General features: G+C 36.0%; 4 protein-coding genes across 4 annotated transcripts in view; 1 reads left to right on the forward strand and 3 right to left on the reverse strand.

The window, feature by feature from the left end:
• Positions 1-19,719, forward strand: part of LOC105195869 — an 88,922-nt gene that overhangs the window by 38,109 nt on the left and 31,094 nt on the right. The window lies entirely within an intron of this gene.
• Positions 160-1,164, reverse strand: LOC105195864 (zinc finger matrin-type protein 5). The gene is made up of 3 exons (XM_011161482.3): positions 803-1,164; positions 524-661; positions 160-440 (listed from the first exon to the last, which is right to left on the reverse strand). Exons 1-3 carry the CDS (start codon positions 927-929, stop codon positions 205-207), a joined length of 501 nt encoding a protein of 166 aa, XP_011159784.2. The 5' UTR covers positions 930-1,164; the 3' UTR covers positions 160-204.
• On the reverse strand, positions 1,620-14,712 carry LOC105195865 (neuromodulin). The gene is made up of 4 exons (XM_011161483.3): positions 13,734-14,712; positions 6,922-7,164; positions 6,719-6,843; positions 1,620-5,016 (listed from the first exon to the last, which is right to left on the reverse strand). The coding sequence occupies exons 1-4, from the start codon at positions 13,810-13,812 to the stop codon at positions 4,867-4,869; spliced, it is 597 nt and encodes a 198-aa protein (XP_011159785.2). The 5' UTR covers positions 13,813-14,712; the 3' UTR covers positions 1,620-4,866.
• On the reverse strand, positions 15,423-18,852 carry LOC105195866 (BUD13 homolog). The gene is made up of 6 exons (XM_011161484.3): positions 18,740-18,852; positions 16,668-17,612; positions 16,295-16,562; positions 16,047-16,198; positions 15,768-15,952; positions 15,423-15,693 (listed from the first exon to the last, which is right to left on the reverse strand). The coding sequence occupies exons 1-6, from the start codon at positions 18,850-18,852 to the stop codon at positions 15,521-15,523; spliced, it is 1,836 nt and encodes a 611-aa protein (XP_011159786.1). The 3' UTR covers positions 15,423-15,520.

A 19,719-nucleotide genomic window follows, 5' to 3' on the forward strand; every position in this document is an offset into this window, starting at 1 on the left:
CGTGTGAAGGCGGGTCTGCTTGGCGATTGGTGTAAACGATTCAGGAAGGGAGAACGGAGGGGACTTTGTTCGGATGATAGCGAGCGTCGCTTCGTTCGAAGCACGGCGGGATAACGTGTACAATTTGGGATCTTCGAGGAATTGAACACGAGGATAGAATTGCGCGAATATAAATACTTTTTATTTTTAAAATAAACAAGAAGTTCAGCCCCATTTACTAAAATTGCAGTCCATCATCCTTTCCGATGTGACGGGTTGCAAAGACGGTGGTAAATAAGGATAATTGATTAATCCTGACGGGGTGTTCCATATCGGATAACTAAGATCCTCGGTGCCGCTTGAGTCGATCACGTTCTCGAAATATTCCTTGATAATATCTTCTGAATTTGGCCAACCGTCTCTAGGTTGAACTGTCGAGAGTTTGGAGTTTTTCATCGCAACTGAGGAAATAGAAATTTATCTACTGAAGGTTAACGCGTCTTACGTGGAAATGATAGGACCGATCGATGAGACTACTAATTACCGAGCTGTTGAAGTTCCCATATCATTGATTGTGTGTAATGCGAAAATCGACAACCCTGACCAAAAGCGCAGTCTCCAACGGTCATGTAACGTTTACACGGAGTTTTGCTGTATTCCTCTTTCAATATTGTCTCCGGGTCTAAAGATGTTGATAAATTAGTGCGTAGTCTGTTCACGATATTGATCATATGCGAGCACGAGAGAGGTTATGTACAAAGTAGGTTATGTACAAATGTATCGAATCAAGAATTAAATAAGGAAAATATTGTGTAACACTTACCTTTGAACATGTTGTAATGACTCGCTCGATTTGTCGTGTGCTGCATACTATATAGATGTTTTTTACGAGTTTCGACTTCATCTTTAAAAGATCTGTCGCAATAGTCGCAGTAGTATGCCTTGCCCATTGTACGATTACTTTGTTGTAATGTAAAGAATGTAAGAACTTATCTATCAATAGTTATAATCTATTGCATGATAATTGAATAAACGTACTCAGCAAGAATACATTCAAGTACTCTAAACTATCTTAATTGAAAGACGAGTACGAGTACAACATAATCGTTCGAGATAGTTGCTCAAGATATTACTATGAAACGACATCTAGGAATGAGAATGTTAACTACTACTAACCGCATCTTCCTTTCAAATACGCATCAGATAAGAAAAATGCAAATTTGTTTCACTCATTTAACGTTAAACATTTGGATTTATCTTATAATATTATATAATACACGAAACATTTGGATTTATCTTATAATATTATATAATACACGAAAAATTTTTAAAACAAATTTGTAATCATTTTTAAGCAATTTCAGAAAAAAATTATATATTGAAAATTTCGAAACGACTTCAAGTAATTCTGAAAAATTAAAACGATTAGTAATCATGTTTGTGTATTTATATTTTAAAAAGAAAAATAGTAATTATTTTTTAGTAATTATATTTTAAAAAGAAAGATAAATTATTATTATTGCATATTTTGTAGTAAGATTTTTGGCAAATGGCTACATTTGTTATCACATCATCATGATCGGATTAAACCCAATTGATTAAGTTTGCGGATATTATGCCAATATTTAGATTTTAGTCTGTAAATTTAGTAGGTATGTATTTTAAACAAACGGATTACATGTAATGTACCGCCCGTTTTAGCACGGTGCGATCATTTTATTATATTCTTACAATATATTTTACCACAACTTGTTCTTTTTTTGTGCACCGCTAAACTATTTTCATACGTGGTAAAGTAACGTATCGACAAGAACGTCTAATTCGTCGTAACGTCCTCTTTCTATACATTAATTCGATACAATAAATATTCTTCATTCACAATGTTCATTCCGACATAAACTAGACGACGTTACTCGACGATAGATCATTTTCGACGATACCGAAGCTTCGCTTTAATTTTCTACAAGCGACAATCGCAGATAACCTATGAGTAACCGTATTCTTAATCATGTGATCCAAGACAATATTTGTTTATAAATTCGAAATTGATAAATAAAAATCGTGGATATAACTGCGAGAATGGAAATCGGAAGTATCCACAGGAATTTAGTGGAAAATTGGTAACTCGCTATTGCGAATTCGAAATTTGATCTTAGAAGCTAAAAGTTATTGATATCGGATATAGGATGTAGGAATCGGGGAATTAAAATAAAATATTGTTGGATATCAGGAATTCAGACATGCTGTTCGACTATATCTGTTTTTATATCTGCTTGCTACTGAACAATAGCTGCACGTACCATTGCAGTCAATATCAATCGCGCAGGAATATCCCGTAGAATAGTATAATACATATTATATTTGAGGAAATTTCAATGTTACCGCGATACGTTTACTTGTATAACGTTTCACTCGTATGACGACTAAATTGCGAAATTTTGTTACAATAAATACGTGTAATTATTGCTCATAGTCAGCGTTAAACATGTAATACAGGAATGTCGCGTAATACTATTTAATACGTAATTCGTCAGCATCTTCAGCAAAATTGGTACAAATATCGGTATAAATTACAAATATAGAAGATAGAAATAATAAATTCGCCTTGTAGAAAAACACGTGGACGAACGTGAAAATAATAAATTCGCAGTACCCTGCTTTGTGGACGAATAAAGCTAGCATTGAATAATAAACAATCATTTAATTGCCGCTTCGCTGCTTTGTATTATGCACCTTGTGAATCGCTTACTGATCGATCTCGTATGTGTGCTACAATCACATACCAGAAGTGATTGATAGCACACGCACACAAGTGAGTCTCTTTAGGCCTGATAAAATAAATTCCCATTTCAAGGGTACACCGATACGATTAATTTATATGAAAAAATGGACTAGATCGCAACAAAGTTGGAGGTAGCTGTCGATATTCAAGAAAGATTCGCTATACATTAAAGAGGAAAAAAAGGTTAAAATTATAGCAGCATTAACTTTGGTATATAACAAGGTTTATTGAGCAAGTAAGCTCAAAAGTATCACTAAAAGGATCGGACTCGTTATTTTGACGAGAGTCTTTAGCCTTTTTTAAGCAACTATAAGTTCTGTATATTACGCACGCTTTTAATCGATGCAGTAGAACCTCGATTAATAATTGTAATTGCTTCATTATTGACGATAGGCCGCTGAATCATACATGCATTTTAATTACATTATTTCAGATGTTTTCTGCAGAGTAACATGTGAAAGGTATTTGAAAGGATCGTTTACGTGAGATAAATAATATCGGAAACATTTTAATAAGAAATTCTACAGAGATAATCTGTTATTAATTTGTTTATAATACATTCACAAATTTTGAAGCTCCAATCTATAATATTCTGCGTTAAATAGAAGTTCTACTGCATTAATAACGTAAAATACAATAATAATAAAATACAATATCTTTTGTGTCCAAAGTTTGTAAGATTATTTGAAAGTTTGGAATATTCCCTTTTTTAATTCTCTTTTTATATGTATATGTATATGTATAATTAGTATATTATTGGAAAGGTGTTTCTAAATTTATAGTCCCTCTAAATATAAGTTGAATAGTACGATCGGGACTAAAACCACCAGTTTAATTTTAGTTCAATATACTTTTTTTCCAAACTCTCAAAGGAGAAGCAATTGTACACATTTTTACACTTTCCACATTTAATATGAAACAGATGTACATTTAACTTTTTATAGAAGGAGGGAAAAAAGAAAAAAAATCAAAGAAAAAGTTGTAGGAAAATGTAAAAAGTGCAATTAAGAAATATACTTTTAGTTATCACATTCCGTTTTAACAATAAATTAAGGATACAAACTAAAACCGTGCTTTAAACATTTTGTGTGTGTGTGTCATGGTAAAAAATATTTGAAAAACAGACTTTCATCGTTAATTTTAGAATTGGAAATGCTACAACCATACCGTTTATTTTACATAGATACAGGAACTTATAAAAGTTAACATGCATATATTGATGATATTGGTACGTCTTAAATGTGCTCCGTTTATCATGCGCAGGACGTTAAAGTTATACTCTATCGCGTTCGTCATGTTCCACTTAACATACCTACCAGATACAATGATTTTGCATGTTTGTCAATCTGTTGTTGCAGATTTATGTTGAGTATTATGTCAGGTAATTATATAGGGAACTATCTGCTCTCTCTTTTCTCCTCCGGTTCATCTTTTTTTTCAATGTTTTACATAGTAGAAGTATTAAATTACCATATTGAAAAGTTCTTTGAAATATCTGCCTGCATATCTCTCCGTTCAAAAGTATGGCAGTCGTAACTCATAAAAAATGTAAGTACATGTCGATAGTATAAGGATAGTTCAAGAATGTGGTTACGTAGCGAATCATGTGAAATGTACTCAAAATCGATTACAGGAATCGGCTCAGGGAACAATCTCTTTTTATTTTTCATTGTAGTCCTTCTTTACACAGTGCAACTTTGTTCCAGAATTTCTTTTTTTTTTTGTATATCCATAAATAATAGAAATATTTAAATGTTCCCATGTGTATGCCTCGGCCTGTAAATACCACTTTCAAAAGATCCACATTTTTAGCCAAAGTAGAAAGCGCTTAAGTCTCACTGGTCCCGGGCGAAGGCTGGATTAATTGTTAACGTAAAATAAACGGTATTGTTGTTTACAACTAGCTGCCCGAAGTGAACTAATAGTCAAACTCGTTCGGCTCGTCTGGAATGCCTCGTATAATTACGCGCATAATTTACTAATTTATAGATGCTACATTATAAGGTACAAGAAATAGGGGATGGCGTTCGAAACCTGTTAAGAATGGCACTGACTGTAATAAGTAATATTCTATCTCCCTGCATCCCTGCGTTTGAGTAAGCGTCTTATTTTTTAGAGTCGTCGGCAGTAGTATGAATGTTGACCTCCTGACGGACCTTGTGACCGCGGAAACTCGCTTGAATCTTAGTCGCTGCCTTATGCAAGTCCGGATCGGCCAAGTCGATCCCCTCTAATTCGTTAACGGCGTCTTGCATCTGCAGCAGAATTTGTCAAAAAGAAACGTAAAACGTAGAGCGCTACAGCCGTCCGTTAATTTAAGGCATCCTAAATCTTTCCTTCCTTGAACACAATCTCTCGAATTGGAGCTTATTCGCGCGAACGGCACGTTGTCGCCCGCGCGACTTTATTGAAGTTACCCTTCTTATCGTAAATGAGACTGAGACTGCACGGAATCCCGCTGTGCGTCAACTAGTCCGTACATAATTAATCGATACGACACGAAAGTAACTGAAACATTGTAGGCCATACCGGTCTACTGGTCTCGGGGCGAGCTTTATAGTAGCGCTTCGGTACCTACATGATCATCTTCAGCTTGGAAGGCAGCTGTCGATTATTCACCGGGCATTCGTGGATCAACGTAATATCAAAGGGTCTAACAATAACTTTCTCTCACAGACCTCGGCACAGAAATGATCAATCACGGTGACCTTGTCATGATCAAGACCTGTCGTCATTTATTGCTTCATCGATCGAATCAATATCGGCGTATCAGATTGAAAAAAAAATTACTCGACAGCCTCTTAGCTATTTATTCTTATTTTAATATAATGTGCAATAAACGCTACGTGAGCGTAGCACCACGCGGTTTTCCTTTCCAGAAATATAATTTGCACGAAAAATGTTGCACATTATAATTCATTTCGGGATTTGTTTCATATTAATTTGCATAATTTCTTAAATACAATCCGGAAGAAATTATGGATGAGATTAATTCATTGTTTATCAATAAAACTGTCTATTAATAAAATGCATTTTCTTATAACACATAGGGAGCTCTAATCCAGTAGATGGGGTTACTACGTTACAAAGGCTTGCTCTTTATTATAATTAGTTCATCCTACCGGTCTTTAATCATTCTTGACATCAACAAATTCATTAATTTTAATACAATTTTCGTGGAAATTTAATCTTTATTAAGCGAGATTAAATGGCTGGACTGTACAAAATTACAAAAACTGTTGAACTCAATATTAAAAAATATATTCTGAACTTTTTATATACAGGGTGATGCTTAAGTAAATACAAAAAATTGAAAGATATTCCTTGGCTTATTTTAGGAAGAAAAGATTCTATGAATATGCATCTTAAACTATTTTGTTTTCAAAATATATGGTGTCAAAGTTGCAAACGAAAAGTACGAAAATTTCGAAAATTTGAAAAACGCTTAAAAATATTTTATTCAAATTTGATGTGCGTGCATGTGATACTAAAAACTTTTTCAGTATTGAACCATTTTTCAGTATTGATAAAACATTTTCATTTCCATTAGGGACATGCGGACATTAAGTTGAAAACAAAACAGTTTGTCATATGTTTATAGGATCTTTTCTTCCTAAAATAATCCAAGGAATATCCGCTGTATATAAAAATATATTATATAGGTATGTAACTGCAATAAAGTTTTGTTAAACCAAATTTTTGTGCCAAAAGACTCGACAAAGAATCAGAAGTTTATTTCACGTTACTAATTAAAAATGGTTAAACTAACTGAATATACCGTTTTCCTGACAATCGGATATAATATCAGGTCAAGCGAAGTTCTGCGAAGAGTCAATAAAACTCACGTTTCTACGGAAGACCCTGGGCAGATGTTAGATAAAGCAGCTTTTAACCCTCTTTGATCAATAGGCAGCAGAGGTCTGTATGTATAACTAACGAGATTGACAATTAACTTACCTTTTCTTCCATCTTGGCAGTCGCACTCTCAACTATGTTCATTGCCGACTTGGCGGCAGCTTGCTCCTTTCTCGACATGTGGCCCCGGAAAGTCGCTTGTATCTTCTTCGCCGCGTTACAGAGCTCTATAGAACAGAAGCTGCGTTCAAAAACTATCTTTCCTCAAGCTCCAAACCCACATCAGGGAGCATACAATCGCTCACCCTTGTCGTCGGGAGAGAATTCCTCCTCCAACTGTTCCTGTGATGGTTCCGTAGGTTCGGAGGGTTCTCCGTCGGTTCTCGTCTGCTTCGACGCTGAGTCCGACACTCTCAGACTTTTCCTAGCGTGATGCCCACGGAAAGCTGCTTGTATTTTCGTGGCTGCTGCTTCCTCTTTCTCTTTATCCTCGTCGTTTTCTTTTCCCTCCGCTGTCGTTGCGCTGTTTTCGGCCGCCTTAGAGATATCTTCAAATAGAAGTAATAAAAAATAATTTTGCTTTTGGTTTTTATTTCACGCGCAATCTGAATTAAGGATGCTACACTCGATACAGCTAATTGTCTCTTGAACGATATTGATGAGCGTAATGATAATATAAAAAGTCGAGCAAATAATAAATATAAGCAAATAATAAATATAAGCAAATATGAACTTAATACAAGATATAAGCCTGTAATTGCCATCTGATAAATCTTCTTTGCGGAAATAGCGGCTACAAATTGCCCGAAAATCCGTAAAAGATCGGAGAAAGGGCGCGGCTTCTGTGATACATCTCGTATATTAGAAATGGCCGCCGTGTTAGCCACAGTTCACCTACATTTATTCCGAACATTTCACCTTCCACAGACACGTCCAGAGCGACAAGTATCGATTAGCGTTTCTATTTTCGCGCTGCATGTTCGAGATTATACGGCGCCTAATATACATTTTTATTTCACATTAATATTTCACCCCCCTGATGAAATGATGCGACAAATATTAATCGCGAGTCTTCCATCTCTTTTCTAATGAAGCTGAATCCCCCCGTGTCTTCCAACGACTTCCAGTCAACGCATCGACACGAGATTCTCTCATGTATTTAAACGATCGTTTTACGCGACGTATTTTCCTTTCAAAATCATAAAAAAAAGTAATCCATTGTCCTTATCATCCCTGTTTCTTTCATCCCTTTTGAACGAAGGAACAATTGCAATAAAAGTTTATGCTCACATTTTACAGTAAGATCTTTTCGATCCCATTAAATATTCTCACTTTAACTTAATTACGAATATACCTTGAATCTTTTAGAGAACAGAACGATGTATCACAACATGACTGATCCGATTGAAGTCGATTTCTTTTTCAGTTATATATTTCAAACAGAAGATTGAAGTTCTTCGAGCGAAAATGAATGAAATAATTAAATGTAAGGTACGTGGATTAAGGTGTGACAATATTGGAAACTGGATTTTCTTTTAGAAAAGGGGAACACTCTAACTATTGAGCGCTTTTGCGCGACACCGTTTCCCTAGGTTACCACTTGACGGAGCAAGTGGGAATTCAAGAAATACAGCGACACTTTCGCGACAAGCAATGAATTCTTACCCAGTTATGCGCTACTCATTTGTTTTATCACATTGTGTAAAGCTTGCGGATCGATTGTACAAGTTCGCGGTAATTTCATCGACGTTCATGTTTATATAGGTATGTCGCGAGGCTTAAAGGAAGTAAAAAGTGTGCTAAAAGAACAGATAAAATCGCACATGTTTTATGCACGTGCATGTGCAAAAAAACACGCATTAAATTTCAGTTAACAGCTAAACCGCTTATCCGAGGCTTAGCTACTATTTCGTATCGCGATTTCATCTTCGAGCATTTCCTTCGCGCTTGTCTCGGTATTTTCACGACAATAACGTTTCCTAAATGCCTGGACTTGCTTTTATTTCTTTCCTGATATCACGCGAGGATGTTTTATCATCGATCCACCCAGACCTTGTTACCAGAACCCTCGAGGAAATCAAACTTCCCGGAGAAACATCATTATCTCCATTATAAAACCGCTTCTAACTTTAAATAGATAACTTTCATTTTATGTATCGATTAAAACTGTATAGAGATAAATTTGGTGACATAGCTTGTTTTATCTTTGTGAAACTATGCGACGGACTTTTGTCGAGAAAATGTTGAAAACTGTAAAAGTAATTCCCGAATGATAAGCTTTCAACGGCTTATAAATCAATATTTCACAATCAAATGTTATTTCTGATTTAAAACAACGGAATGTCTGCTTTAATATCAATCTATGAATATGAATTAATAAAATATCAATTGATCTTAAAAATATTTTTATTGGATGAAAGAGATTAAAAATTCGTTTATAGATCATGCAAAATGTTTAACAGATTATTATAATGTTGTATCGTAAGGACAGAAAAGTGCGATAAACAAAGATAAATCTAAGTGTATTTGGCGAAGGGATCTACTGTTTGTAGACACCGCTTTCTTTTAGTGGATATCCGAGAGAGGTGAATTTATTTCACGTATTTCACGTATTTCACGTATTTGTCAATTGGTTTACGCCCGTTAGCTCCTGCGAAATAGCAATCGGTCAGCCAAACAGCTGATCTCAAGTGGATTTAGGGTTTAGGGTGCGATTATTGTAAGGATTCCCATTCTACTTGACCCGGCCCGGTCACGGGGCGCGTTCGATACGATGTCGTAGGGTTGTGCGAGCACGAAGCACACACAAGAGGCTCGCGTTGCACACCTGACAATCGCAACCGTCGACGATCATTTTGGGCTTTACCTCGCGCTTTATACACGATATTAAGCGTGGCGAATGCGATTCGCGTGCCTCGAGACGGTATCACTCGAAGCCCCCGCCCCGGTCAACGCCGCCCGCCACCCGTCTATTTTAACCCGGTTTTCCTCCGACGCGGTGGCATGCACGCAAGGATCGTTGCATCGCGAGGAGGCGGCTGTCGGGTCGCACTCGCGCCGCGACTTACCTGCGTCGCCGCTGGCTCGCTCGGCCTCTCTCACCTGTACATCCACGCGCGGCTCGGTCTGACGTGCGACTGACTGTTCCCGGGCACCGACGACCCCGTTTATAATAGCCGCTGATCACGGCCCTGCCGCGTCGCTCGTTCGCAGTCGCAGTGCTCAGATTCTCGCCCCGCGGCCGAGCACACGCCGCGAAACAGGGCCGTCGCGAATGTCGTTCAACCCTCTGTGCTTGGAAATTTTTACATTTGCGCTTTTTTTACGCTCGCTCTCGCCGTTAATAACCCGACCGAGCACATCGATTTACAACCAAATGCCTTCACACTCTATTAATTTGCGAATATATGAGAAGATGTCGGGAATATCAGTTTCGGCCCACTTTGGACTCTCCCGGCCTAAAAAAGATATTGATCTTTTTTCTTTCTTTTCTTTTTCAAGGTATCGAGGATGCTCCAAAACGGATTGAAACATTTTACTTTTATTTTGAATTATAATTAATTATTATGCATTTGCAACCGCAGTTAAGTTCTCTTTGACTTTTCTCTTATTGCAATGCCCTCTCTCTCTCTCTCTCTCTCTCTCTCTCTCTCTCTCTCTTTCAGTCTTTAATTCATGAATAATTGAGTAATTGCATCACTGCGCACTGCAGAACCACGCCGAGAAAATTGTATGGTAATAGATTCTACAAATATGCGACTCATTATTTTAAAAATACTACGCTTTACGTTATTTTTTTCTAAAAAAAGAAATAAAGAGCATACTTTGCGATGATTTAATCGCAACAATATGAATATGACATCTAAATTATCAAGAAGCCAATGATGAAAGAGGATTAACTGCAAAGCCGATATAAATAGTTCATATTAGGCTGTATTAAAATTGCGTCAGTGGACGATAAATTGCATTACCTATAAGCTACTTATTTGCTCATTACTTATGTACACATGCGTTAAATCGTAAATTGAAAGTGTTACACAATCAAAGCAGGGTTGTGCCATATATATTCCAGGATTATATCTACACATAAATTGCTCACGCATTGTTTATGTCACGTTTACACGAATCTTTTTCATAGAACAACACAAGCAGTGTAAATTATTATGAATTGAATAATACAAAACAGAACAAAATAATTAAGTTATAAGATTATTGTAATACATTTAATTTTAGTATTGATAAAATAAAAATATACAATATTAAAAATTGAAAAATGCAATATAATTATCACTATTTCTGATGAAATCTGAATTATCTTCAATGATCTTTAGATTACCGCTTACATGAATGGCGCGTAAAACATAGTTTACACAGCTTGCACTGTATACACGTAATGTAAATTATTTATACTTTATGCGTAAACGTCAACTCTACACCAAAGTGCAATGTAACCTTACACACACGTACGCATCCATGTCCTTTACATAACTTTCGCCAACAAGAAGAATGCGAAAACAGTTCACGCCACCACAGTTATTATAGTAGTGCCTTATAGTTCTGTTATCTTCTTAACTTTCTTCCTCTGCGTGTCAAATATTCTTTTTAACAAGAAAACGATCTCTAAGCCTGGGAATGATAACGATCCACAATTTTACTTGGTCAGAACTAGGTCAGACATGTTATTTTTTATGTATAGATTGTTATAATTAGATTAGCCACAAGATTAATTTAGTCACAAGAGAATACACGTACGTATACATATTCATAATCTGTTGGAATTTTGCATCTGTAATGATCTAAAAAATTTTCTTAATACTTTAAATATTCATCATTTTGTATACTGAGAAAAAATTTACTATAATTTAAAAAATGCGTTTACTGTTGTTGTAGCACGTTAATCGATCTTGAAAATGGAATTTCGAACTCTATTAGACGCAAACGGTACGGAAAAACAAACGACCACGTTTTAAACGTTCTGAATCGTTTAAAAGTTTTTGTTTTTTTGTTTTCTTTTTTTTTTGTAGTGGAACATTACACTGAGAAAAAAATTCACTAAAATTTAAAAAATGCGTTTACAGTCGTATACAAACACATGGTTTACTAAAATTAAGAAAAATTGATTAAAATTAAGGGAAATATTTAAAAAAATTCCAACTATATGTTTGCATACGACTGTAAATGCATTATTTAAATTTTAGTAAATTTTTTTTAGTGTAATGTTCCACTCTAAAAAATAAAAAATAAAATTTTTTGAACGATTTAGAACGTGTAACACGTAGCCGTTTGTTTTTCCGTACCGTTTGCGTCTAGTAGGGCTCGAAACTCTATTTTCAAGATCGATTAACGTGCTATAACAACAGTTTTGCAAGACTTTTATATCGATTCCATTCATCATTCCGTAGTAGCATTCCTGTTCGATCGGCATTCTTATGCGAGCCACATAGGCTCTCTTTGGAATCTCTAGGTAGTTGCGTCGGTATTGTTGAAACTCGTTGTCTCACACGCGGAAATTCATCGAAACTCCAAGTAATTGATTTTTCTCGAGCCAACTTTGGACGAATTTTTACTACCAGCCAATAAAGCAGGAACGCCGAAACTCGACAATTAAACTTGCTGTATCAATCTCTGATAAGTCGAGTTCTTTAAATATTAATCAATATACTTTTTCAATTATGCAATTCAGTACACGAAACTCACGCTCGAAGAGACATCATTTTAGCAGACAAATCAGAATGTGATTTTATTCAAGGATCCTTCTGAATAAACGTTTCAAATGTAAGAAATCAATATTCGATTTTGTATTCTTCATTATTATTATTAGAAGTTATTGCCTCAGCAATTCATTAATACTTGTGGAAACTCGAAGTTATTCTTTATCACTTCATAAATATTATTTTGTAATTATTTTATTTATAACAATGAAAATGACACCAGACACATACAAATAATAAAGCTTTTTATTAACTAATAGAGTTTTTCTATTGCTTCTTTTTTTAACTTGACGTCATCGTTTTGACGTATCTCGATTATAAAAGGAAACTTTCGTAGTTCTAGAAACGGTGAAGGATTACCTTGACATACATCACGCGATCAGCACTTTATTCGGTATTTCGATATACCCCCATCAAATTCTACGAACGTCCTATTTTATACCCGCCAAGATACATTTATTTTCCGGTGTATTATATCGAGGATCGTATATTACCGCGAGATAAGAGAAAATTTTTTAAATGAAATTTCTAGGAATCTAATAAAACACAGAAAATACACGATGCGATATCACTGAGCACACAAAAGTCCATTTTGCTAGATCAATGAATTTTCTCCTTGAATAAGAGCGCTTCGAGTTTATATTTCATTTATGTTCGATTTTGTTTTAAAAAACAAGACGAACAAAATTTAGGTTTACTCTTCAAATAGTAAAAATGTTTACATCACAATAAAATTTATTCCATACATTTAACCAAACTAAAGCAATTTATTGATACTAATAGAAGAATGGAAATTTTTTAAAAAATTTCCATTTAATGTTGACCGTTTAATTCATGATTCGAATCTCTATCGGGAAGATAACCAAGATTGAATCTGATATTGCACGATTAAATAGACTGAGCCTCATAAAGCATGAAGTTTTTCTCTCGCAACGTGAACTTTTTAAAGGAATACTAAAAATTTCTATATTCGTCATTGTGCATGCCGAACGCATTCATTACGTGGAAAATAGTCGTTCGTTCTGCCGATCCTACTGATTGCGTTGATATTACTGAAGCGTGCACGCAATCAGCTCGAAAGATCTAACGAAGTGAACAGAGGTACATTTATCATTGTGAAACAAAGCAGACTCTGTCATTGTCAAGATAAACAACGTCGAAGTTTTGCGACAGTCGCAATTTATAGAGATTAAAATTTTGTGCGAAACACAAAAAAAACCAAGAAAAAGCATCGATCGTACGATGTAATCGTCGTCGATACAAAAATTTAATGTCATGCAAACTCTAGCAAAGCGGAAATATGCAGAAAATTAGTTCGTGTTTATCGCGCAGCTCGTTATAAATTTGCATAATGTTGACTGTTATTGCTCGCACGATTAATAAATGGGAAGGGATGATCCGCTCACCCCCATTCTTGACGGAATCGCCCTCTTTCGCCTCTTCCACCGCCGGCTGGACGCTCTCCTTGCTAGTATTACACCCCATGTCTCTCCCTATCCGTTCTTCTCTCAACTCTTTTGTATCAAATTAAAATCAGACGTCGTCGAGAGGCACCCTTATTATTGCTATTCTCTTGTCAACATCACGTCACCAAATATAAAAACAATTGAGTTATCACTTTTCTCAGTGGATTAGTAGTTTCGTAGCACTATCGTAGTTTCACGCTCCACTTTTGTAGAAGTTTAAAAAATACAAATAAATTTTCTTGCCCCTTTTTCACTTTTCTATTTTCTCTCTTTTTTCCACTCCCTCTTTTCTTCCTTCTCACTCGTTTTATATCCTTCACTGCCCGAAAATCCGCGAATGTAAAACGTTGAGTTATACTCTCTCCACACAACAGATATATCCTTTTGTTATCCTTTTGGTAATGAAAAATAGCTCTGTCTAGTCACGACTAAAATTTCTTTTGAACCGTTAAAAGTACATCTTGCATCCTTAATCGACTGTGAAAATTCGACCACTTTCATTCGAAGTTATTTTCCTCCCCTCTCTCCCTTTAGACATATGTGTGCGTTCCTCCTGCGCCCACCCTTCGCTGCCCACCGTTATTCGGGGGTTACTGACACGTCGCGTGGCGCCGGCACCTGCGAGACAATACCTCACACTTGAAAGTAATCCGAGATTTCCTCATGCGTCTCGCGGTCACGCGACGCCCGGCGTCCCGTCGCGCGGTCGCCTCCCTCGACGAAGGAAGGATTCCACCGGCCGATCGGTGACTCACCGAAAGCCGAGCATCACTGTCGAGCTGTGTACGCAGAGGCGAGAAATCCCGTCGACGTCGCGAACGGTACTGGCGTCGCTCAGCTTACGACCCTGCCCTTGCTCGCGTGGCGACCAAAGTTGGATTGCACTAGTCTATGTATACGCCGATGTACATTCGCGTTCGCAGAACTCCCGTTTCTCGCGACGTGGAGGAGGAGGCGGCGACGGCGACGGCGACGGCGGCGGCGGCGACTCGTCGGTGGTGGTGGCGGCGACGGTACGCACGCGGAAGAGATCGCCACGTTTCTAGCCACGTTTTAGCCGGCGCGATGCGGCGCGAAGCGACACGCCGACGACGGAAGCCTAAAGCGCAAGCCTCAGTGTTACCAATGTATGACGGTCGTCCTTCCGCGAGGATTCGACGCCAGGACCTAATATAGATTGTACGACGCGATTGTTGTATGGCGAACCGTAAACGGTTTCGATCCGATAATTGCGTTCCGTCCCAATCGCGCTCACCGCGAATGACTATGTCAAATGTACGCTTCGCCACTCCCAATACTCCCATACTACCCGCCATCCGGAGTGGATTCCCGCGACCTTAAAAGCGCACGATCGATTTCGCAGACGGTGGTATTCCGCTCGCCTAGACCATCGCCGGCAGACCGTTGCCAGACCGGCGCCAGCCTCTCCGTTCTTCTCGTTTTCTGGAACGAATATCGATCTCGCGGTTTTCACGCGCGTTAAAGCTCGCTAATGTATCTCGAACTTTGCGCGATATTAGGTTATTATTACTTGCGGAGTACGTTAAGATAAGGATTAGAGACAAACGATTCTTTTAAATCTTAAGCAATTATACCGATCGCACGTGCCAGGAATAAAAAAAAAGAACATTTATCGAAACATTTAAAATCTTTATTGATTCTTTGTTATTAACGATCGATGGAAATAGAATCGAAAACCTCTGTTATAATAATATGTGTGAACATGATCACATGTCGGCTGTACTCCATTTATAGGCATCTTCTTGTAACGCTACTTTTGCATTTTGTGCTTCGAACCATTGCTTCTCGTATCCATTGCTCCTATCGACCCCGTCCCATCGATGACCGGGCTTAATACCGAATCGATTTGGCGCGTATGAACCTTGATATTGCGGCGGATCTATAATTGAAATGGTTAAATAACCTTTTGCTGTACAATACGAAGAGAAATGTAATTTCTCTCAATCTATATACCTGGCTTTCGTTTCCCTTCTTTTATTTGTTTTTGTTTTATGTACTCTAACATAGGATCGCCCTCCCTATCTTGTTCTCTCAATTCTTTATCTAGATCTGCGTCATCTGCGTATCTCGCCAAAGGCTTATTCATCTCATATAAGTCACTTTTTAATTTTGCCTCGTGATTCTCCACTTGCTTCAAGCTAGAATAAGACAAGAACGTGTGTTAGCACGGAAAAATTAGAGAATTTATCAGAAAAACTAAAACGAAATAGATGTAACAGAAAGATCACTCACCCTTTGCCCCATTTTGCATACTTTTCCTCGATCTCTCGTTGCTTCATTTCCTCTTCCCGTTTTTCTGCTGTTTCTGCTTCCAAATTTCGCTTTCTTCCCATTTTGTCACGCATAATCGTAGCTTGTCCTTCTCCGGTAATCTCTTTACTTAACTAAAACAATTCAACGCTAACTTGTGCTATCTGTGTGATCTCCATAAATAAGCAACTACTTTCATAAATATAAATCCGTGCTATAGAGAGCATTACCTTGCTAAAGTGCTCCGCCTCTTGCCGTTTATGGGCTTCAGTTTCTTCTCGCAATGCTTTCGCAGCTTGGAATCCTGCCGTTTTTCCGTCTAATGTCTTTGTCGCTCGATTGTCATGATCCTTTGAACGATTTCCCATACGCCCACGCTCGGAATCGTCTGTTTCCTCGTCCCAACGCGTCTTTTTTCTTCTCTCCCGTGTATCTGAGTACGATCGAGATTTACGATCTCTATCTTCATATTTCTTCTCTCGTTCATCCCTGCTTGACCTGTTAAAGAGATATTATATTTATCACTTCGCGAATTCATATGGCGACAAAGTATATAATATTTAATCATAATAATCTTCGTCAGATATGTGACGTCAAAATTACCTTGACGCATCTTGTCTATTGGATCTAAATGAACTTTTTTTATCGTGATAATCGTGCCTTTTGTCTCTCCGCGAAGTGGAATGTGGCGAATGATCTCTTCGGGATCGATGTTCGTCACGCCGAGATGTATTTAAATCCGAATCTCTGCTCTTTGTATTCTTTCTGCTTTCATATAAATCTGTATCTAGATTCTTACGATTTTTTCTAGGTGGACTAAGATCCGAGTCACTGTCTCTGTTACCTGAACTCCGGTGGCTTCGTCCAGATGTATCGCGAGTCGAAGTCCGATGTTTCGTATTTCTAGGTGGACTTAAATCTGAATCATAATTTTTGGATTTTCTAGGCGGACTCAAGTCAGAATTGTCATTATTTCTGGACTTTCGGGGTGGACTCAGATCTGAATCATAGTTTTTAAATTTTCTAGGTGGACTCAAATCTGAATCGTCGCTTTTTGCTCGTCTGCGCGAATTTGAGTCGATATCTTTATATTTCGAATGCTTACGTCTAGGTGGACTCAGCTCAGAGCTATCATCTTTTGATCGTTCATCTGGACTCGCACGTTTATTTTTAGACTGTTTAGATCTAGGTGGACTCGGATCTGAACTATCATCTTTAGACTGTCCATGAGGACTTAAATCCATACGTTTATTTTTGGAATGCCTAATTCTTGGTGGACTTAAATCGAGATTATCATTGATTTGTTCGGTTATCTCGTTAAAATTACTTCTTTCTTTATCGACAATGCGATCAATAATAGTTAAATCGCCTTCGTTGTTCTCGGTTATAATTTTCCATCTTTTCTTATCTGTGAAATCGACTGATCTACGTTCGTCAATTATACCAGCAATTTGAGGAGCATCTTCGTCTTCTAAAAGGATATTAAATTCACTTTCTTCAATTGGTCTCATATTCTTCAAGTCTATATCATCATCTATAATTGTTACTCTGCAAAAATACGTCCGTCCATTTCACAATCAAGTCAAAAATTCCCCCTTCCAAAAAATATTTTATAAGAATTAAGAAAGCTTTAAATTTTATAATAAAATCAAAAGATCTTAGTTGTGAAATTAGATATTCAAATAATTGCGCAAATATTAAAACTGTGTGCGTAAATTAATCTGAACAAAAAAATATAATAGAAACGAGTCCGTAATCAAAAGTATCCAACATTATTATTTTTAAAAGAGTGATAAAATATCGTGAATAATTTTATTTAGAAAATAATGTTCAGTAATTTCATATAAAAGCATATAAAAAGAAATGTATAAATGTAAAAAATTTTTTACAATGAATGACATAAATGTATTAGTCCTAGAATGCTACTCATATTTTTCTGACGTTGACTCTGAGTGAAAATTCATAATTAGAAATAATAAATAATTCCAAATTTGATCGACAAACTGGCAAATGTTTACTGAAACTTCTTTACAACATTTTGATTTAAGATTCAGGTTCTGTTCAGGTGAATCGATTAAATATTACATTGTATCGTTAAATCAGGAAACATAACCATCATGAGTTTGACATTTGCTAGTTTGTCGACTAAATTTATAATTATTTATTATTTTTATCACTAGCGACTATAAGTAACACTATGAGTTCATAATTAAGAATTTTTCATACATTAAAATTTTTTTAGATTTTTTCTATTTTATAGATTATACATATAAGTGTTAGGCTTAAACTTTCTCTAATTGAAATTAACATTACTTTAATGTAAACAAAATCTTATTAAATATTTTAAATTATCAAAATTTTAATTTAACAAAAACTATACTAAACTTAGCATCTGGGTGAAAATTCATTTACAGTAGAACTCTAGGGTGCTACTCCGTTAGGGTTAATAGTATGTTTATATAGTCTCTTCCCCAATTCTTTTTAGCGTCTTACTTAAATAAAGTTCCTGTTTTACATAAATGAACAAAAATGAATAAAAACAGAATGACACTTTAAGCGTGTATAGGACCTAGAGCATCATGCACAATTGACATAACCTAACATAACCTAACTTCAAAACAAAAGATTCAACATTGATGTAGATAAAATTAAAATGCTTGGAAATTAATTCTTACGTTTTCGATCCCGTTTTGTGCTTCTTTTTCTTTTTCTTCTTTTTCTCGTCACCATCGCCCAAAGATATGTATTTTTTCAAATATTCCTTTTGATTAATTATCTTATTCTCCATCGTAAGATTCTAAACTATAAATAATTAAAACGCACAATATACGCGTGTCGTTCCAACTTACGGTGAAATAAAGATTATTTTTTTATTAATAATAAATTTATAACAACAATAAAGTACAAGCACAACACTGTACTGTCGACACCTTGCGAGTCTCGCGACTTGCGACAGTTGCGACTTGCGACACCTCTAAAGAGAATCGATAACTCGCGACCGACTTCACTACGCAGCACTACTTTACCTAACATGGACAATTTGAAGTTGTTTTCGTTCAAAATTCAGGGACAAATAAAGCCTAAGGATTGCCAGAACTGTTTAGTTTGTCGAATACATACGTTTAAAGGTTGCAATTTTAAAATAATTAAATGTATAATGTATATTTCACAAATAGATATTCTTCAACTTTTAAATATTTTTTTAAAAGATATTTCTACTATTGTTGCAAATGTAAATAAAACTATAATATATTAATGAATAAATAAACAAGTAAACTCGAAACTGTAAGGCTAAATATCTCTATGTTAATATTTCATTTAATAGATTAGTACGAAGAAGATACATATAAAAGGAAAAGTTAAGGAAAAATAGAAAACATTGAAATTATTTCAAGCTCTGTTTTTTAATAGCAAATTTATCTGGACGAAATTTATATTAAGCTCATTTTAAATGATTTATAATTTTAAACGATTTATAATTTACGTAAATTTTTATAAAGATAGAACTATTCATAATTTTATATCCTGTGTTTTAATATGTGCAAATGTATTGTAATATATATTGTATGTGTGTGTGTGTGTGTGTGTGTGTGTACTCTCTTTAATTTTTCAAATATTTTTTTATCTTAATCGAAGATTATTTATTCTGGCGCTA

This window comes from Solenopsis invicta, chromosome 7 (assembly GCF_016802725.1).
Source record: "Solenopsis invicta isolate M01_SB chromosome 7, UNIL_Sinv_3.0, whole genome shotgun sequence".
NCBI lineage: Eukaryota > Metazoa > Arthropoda > Insecta > Hymenoptera > Formicidae > Solenopsis > Solenopsis invicta.

Coding starts and splice junctions, on each gene's coding strand:
- LOC105195864 (XM_011161482.3), bottom strand. CDS start 929: ATGGGCAAGGCATACTACTGCGACTATTGCGACAGATCTTTTAAAGAT. Junction 662..802: donor TCATTACAACATGTTCAAAG/GTAAGTGTTACA, acceptor CAACATCTTTAG/ACCCGGAGACAATATTGAAA. Junction 441..523: donor ATGGGAACTTCAACAGCTCG/GTAATTAGTAGT, acceptor CTATTTCCTCAG/TTGCGATGAAAAACTCCAAA.
- LOC105195865 (XM_011161483.3), bottom strand. CDS start 13,812: ATGGGGTGTAATACTAGCAAGGAGAGCGTCCAGCCGGCGGTGGAAGAG. Junction 6,844..6,921: donor ATTCTCTCCCGACGACAAGG/GTGAGCGATTGT, acceptor TCTGTTCTATAG/AGCTCTGTAACGCGGCGAAG. Junction 5,017..6,718: donor CTGCCAAGATGGAAGAAAAG/GTAAGTTAATTG, acceptor ATTCTGCTGCAG/ATGCAAGACGCCGTTAACGA.
- LOC105195866 (XM_011161484.3), bottom strand. CDS start 18,852: ATGGAGAATAAGATAATTAATCAAAAGGAATATTTGAAAAAATACATA. Junction 16,563..16,667: donor AATAGACAAGATGCGTCAAG/GTAATTTTGACG, acceptor TCTCTTTAACAG/GTCAAGCAGGGATGAACGAG. Junction 15,694..15,767: donor AGAAGGGAAACGAAAGCCAG/GTATATAGATTG, acceptor TTTCAATTATAG/ATCCGCCGCAATATCAAGGT.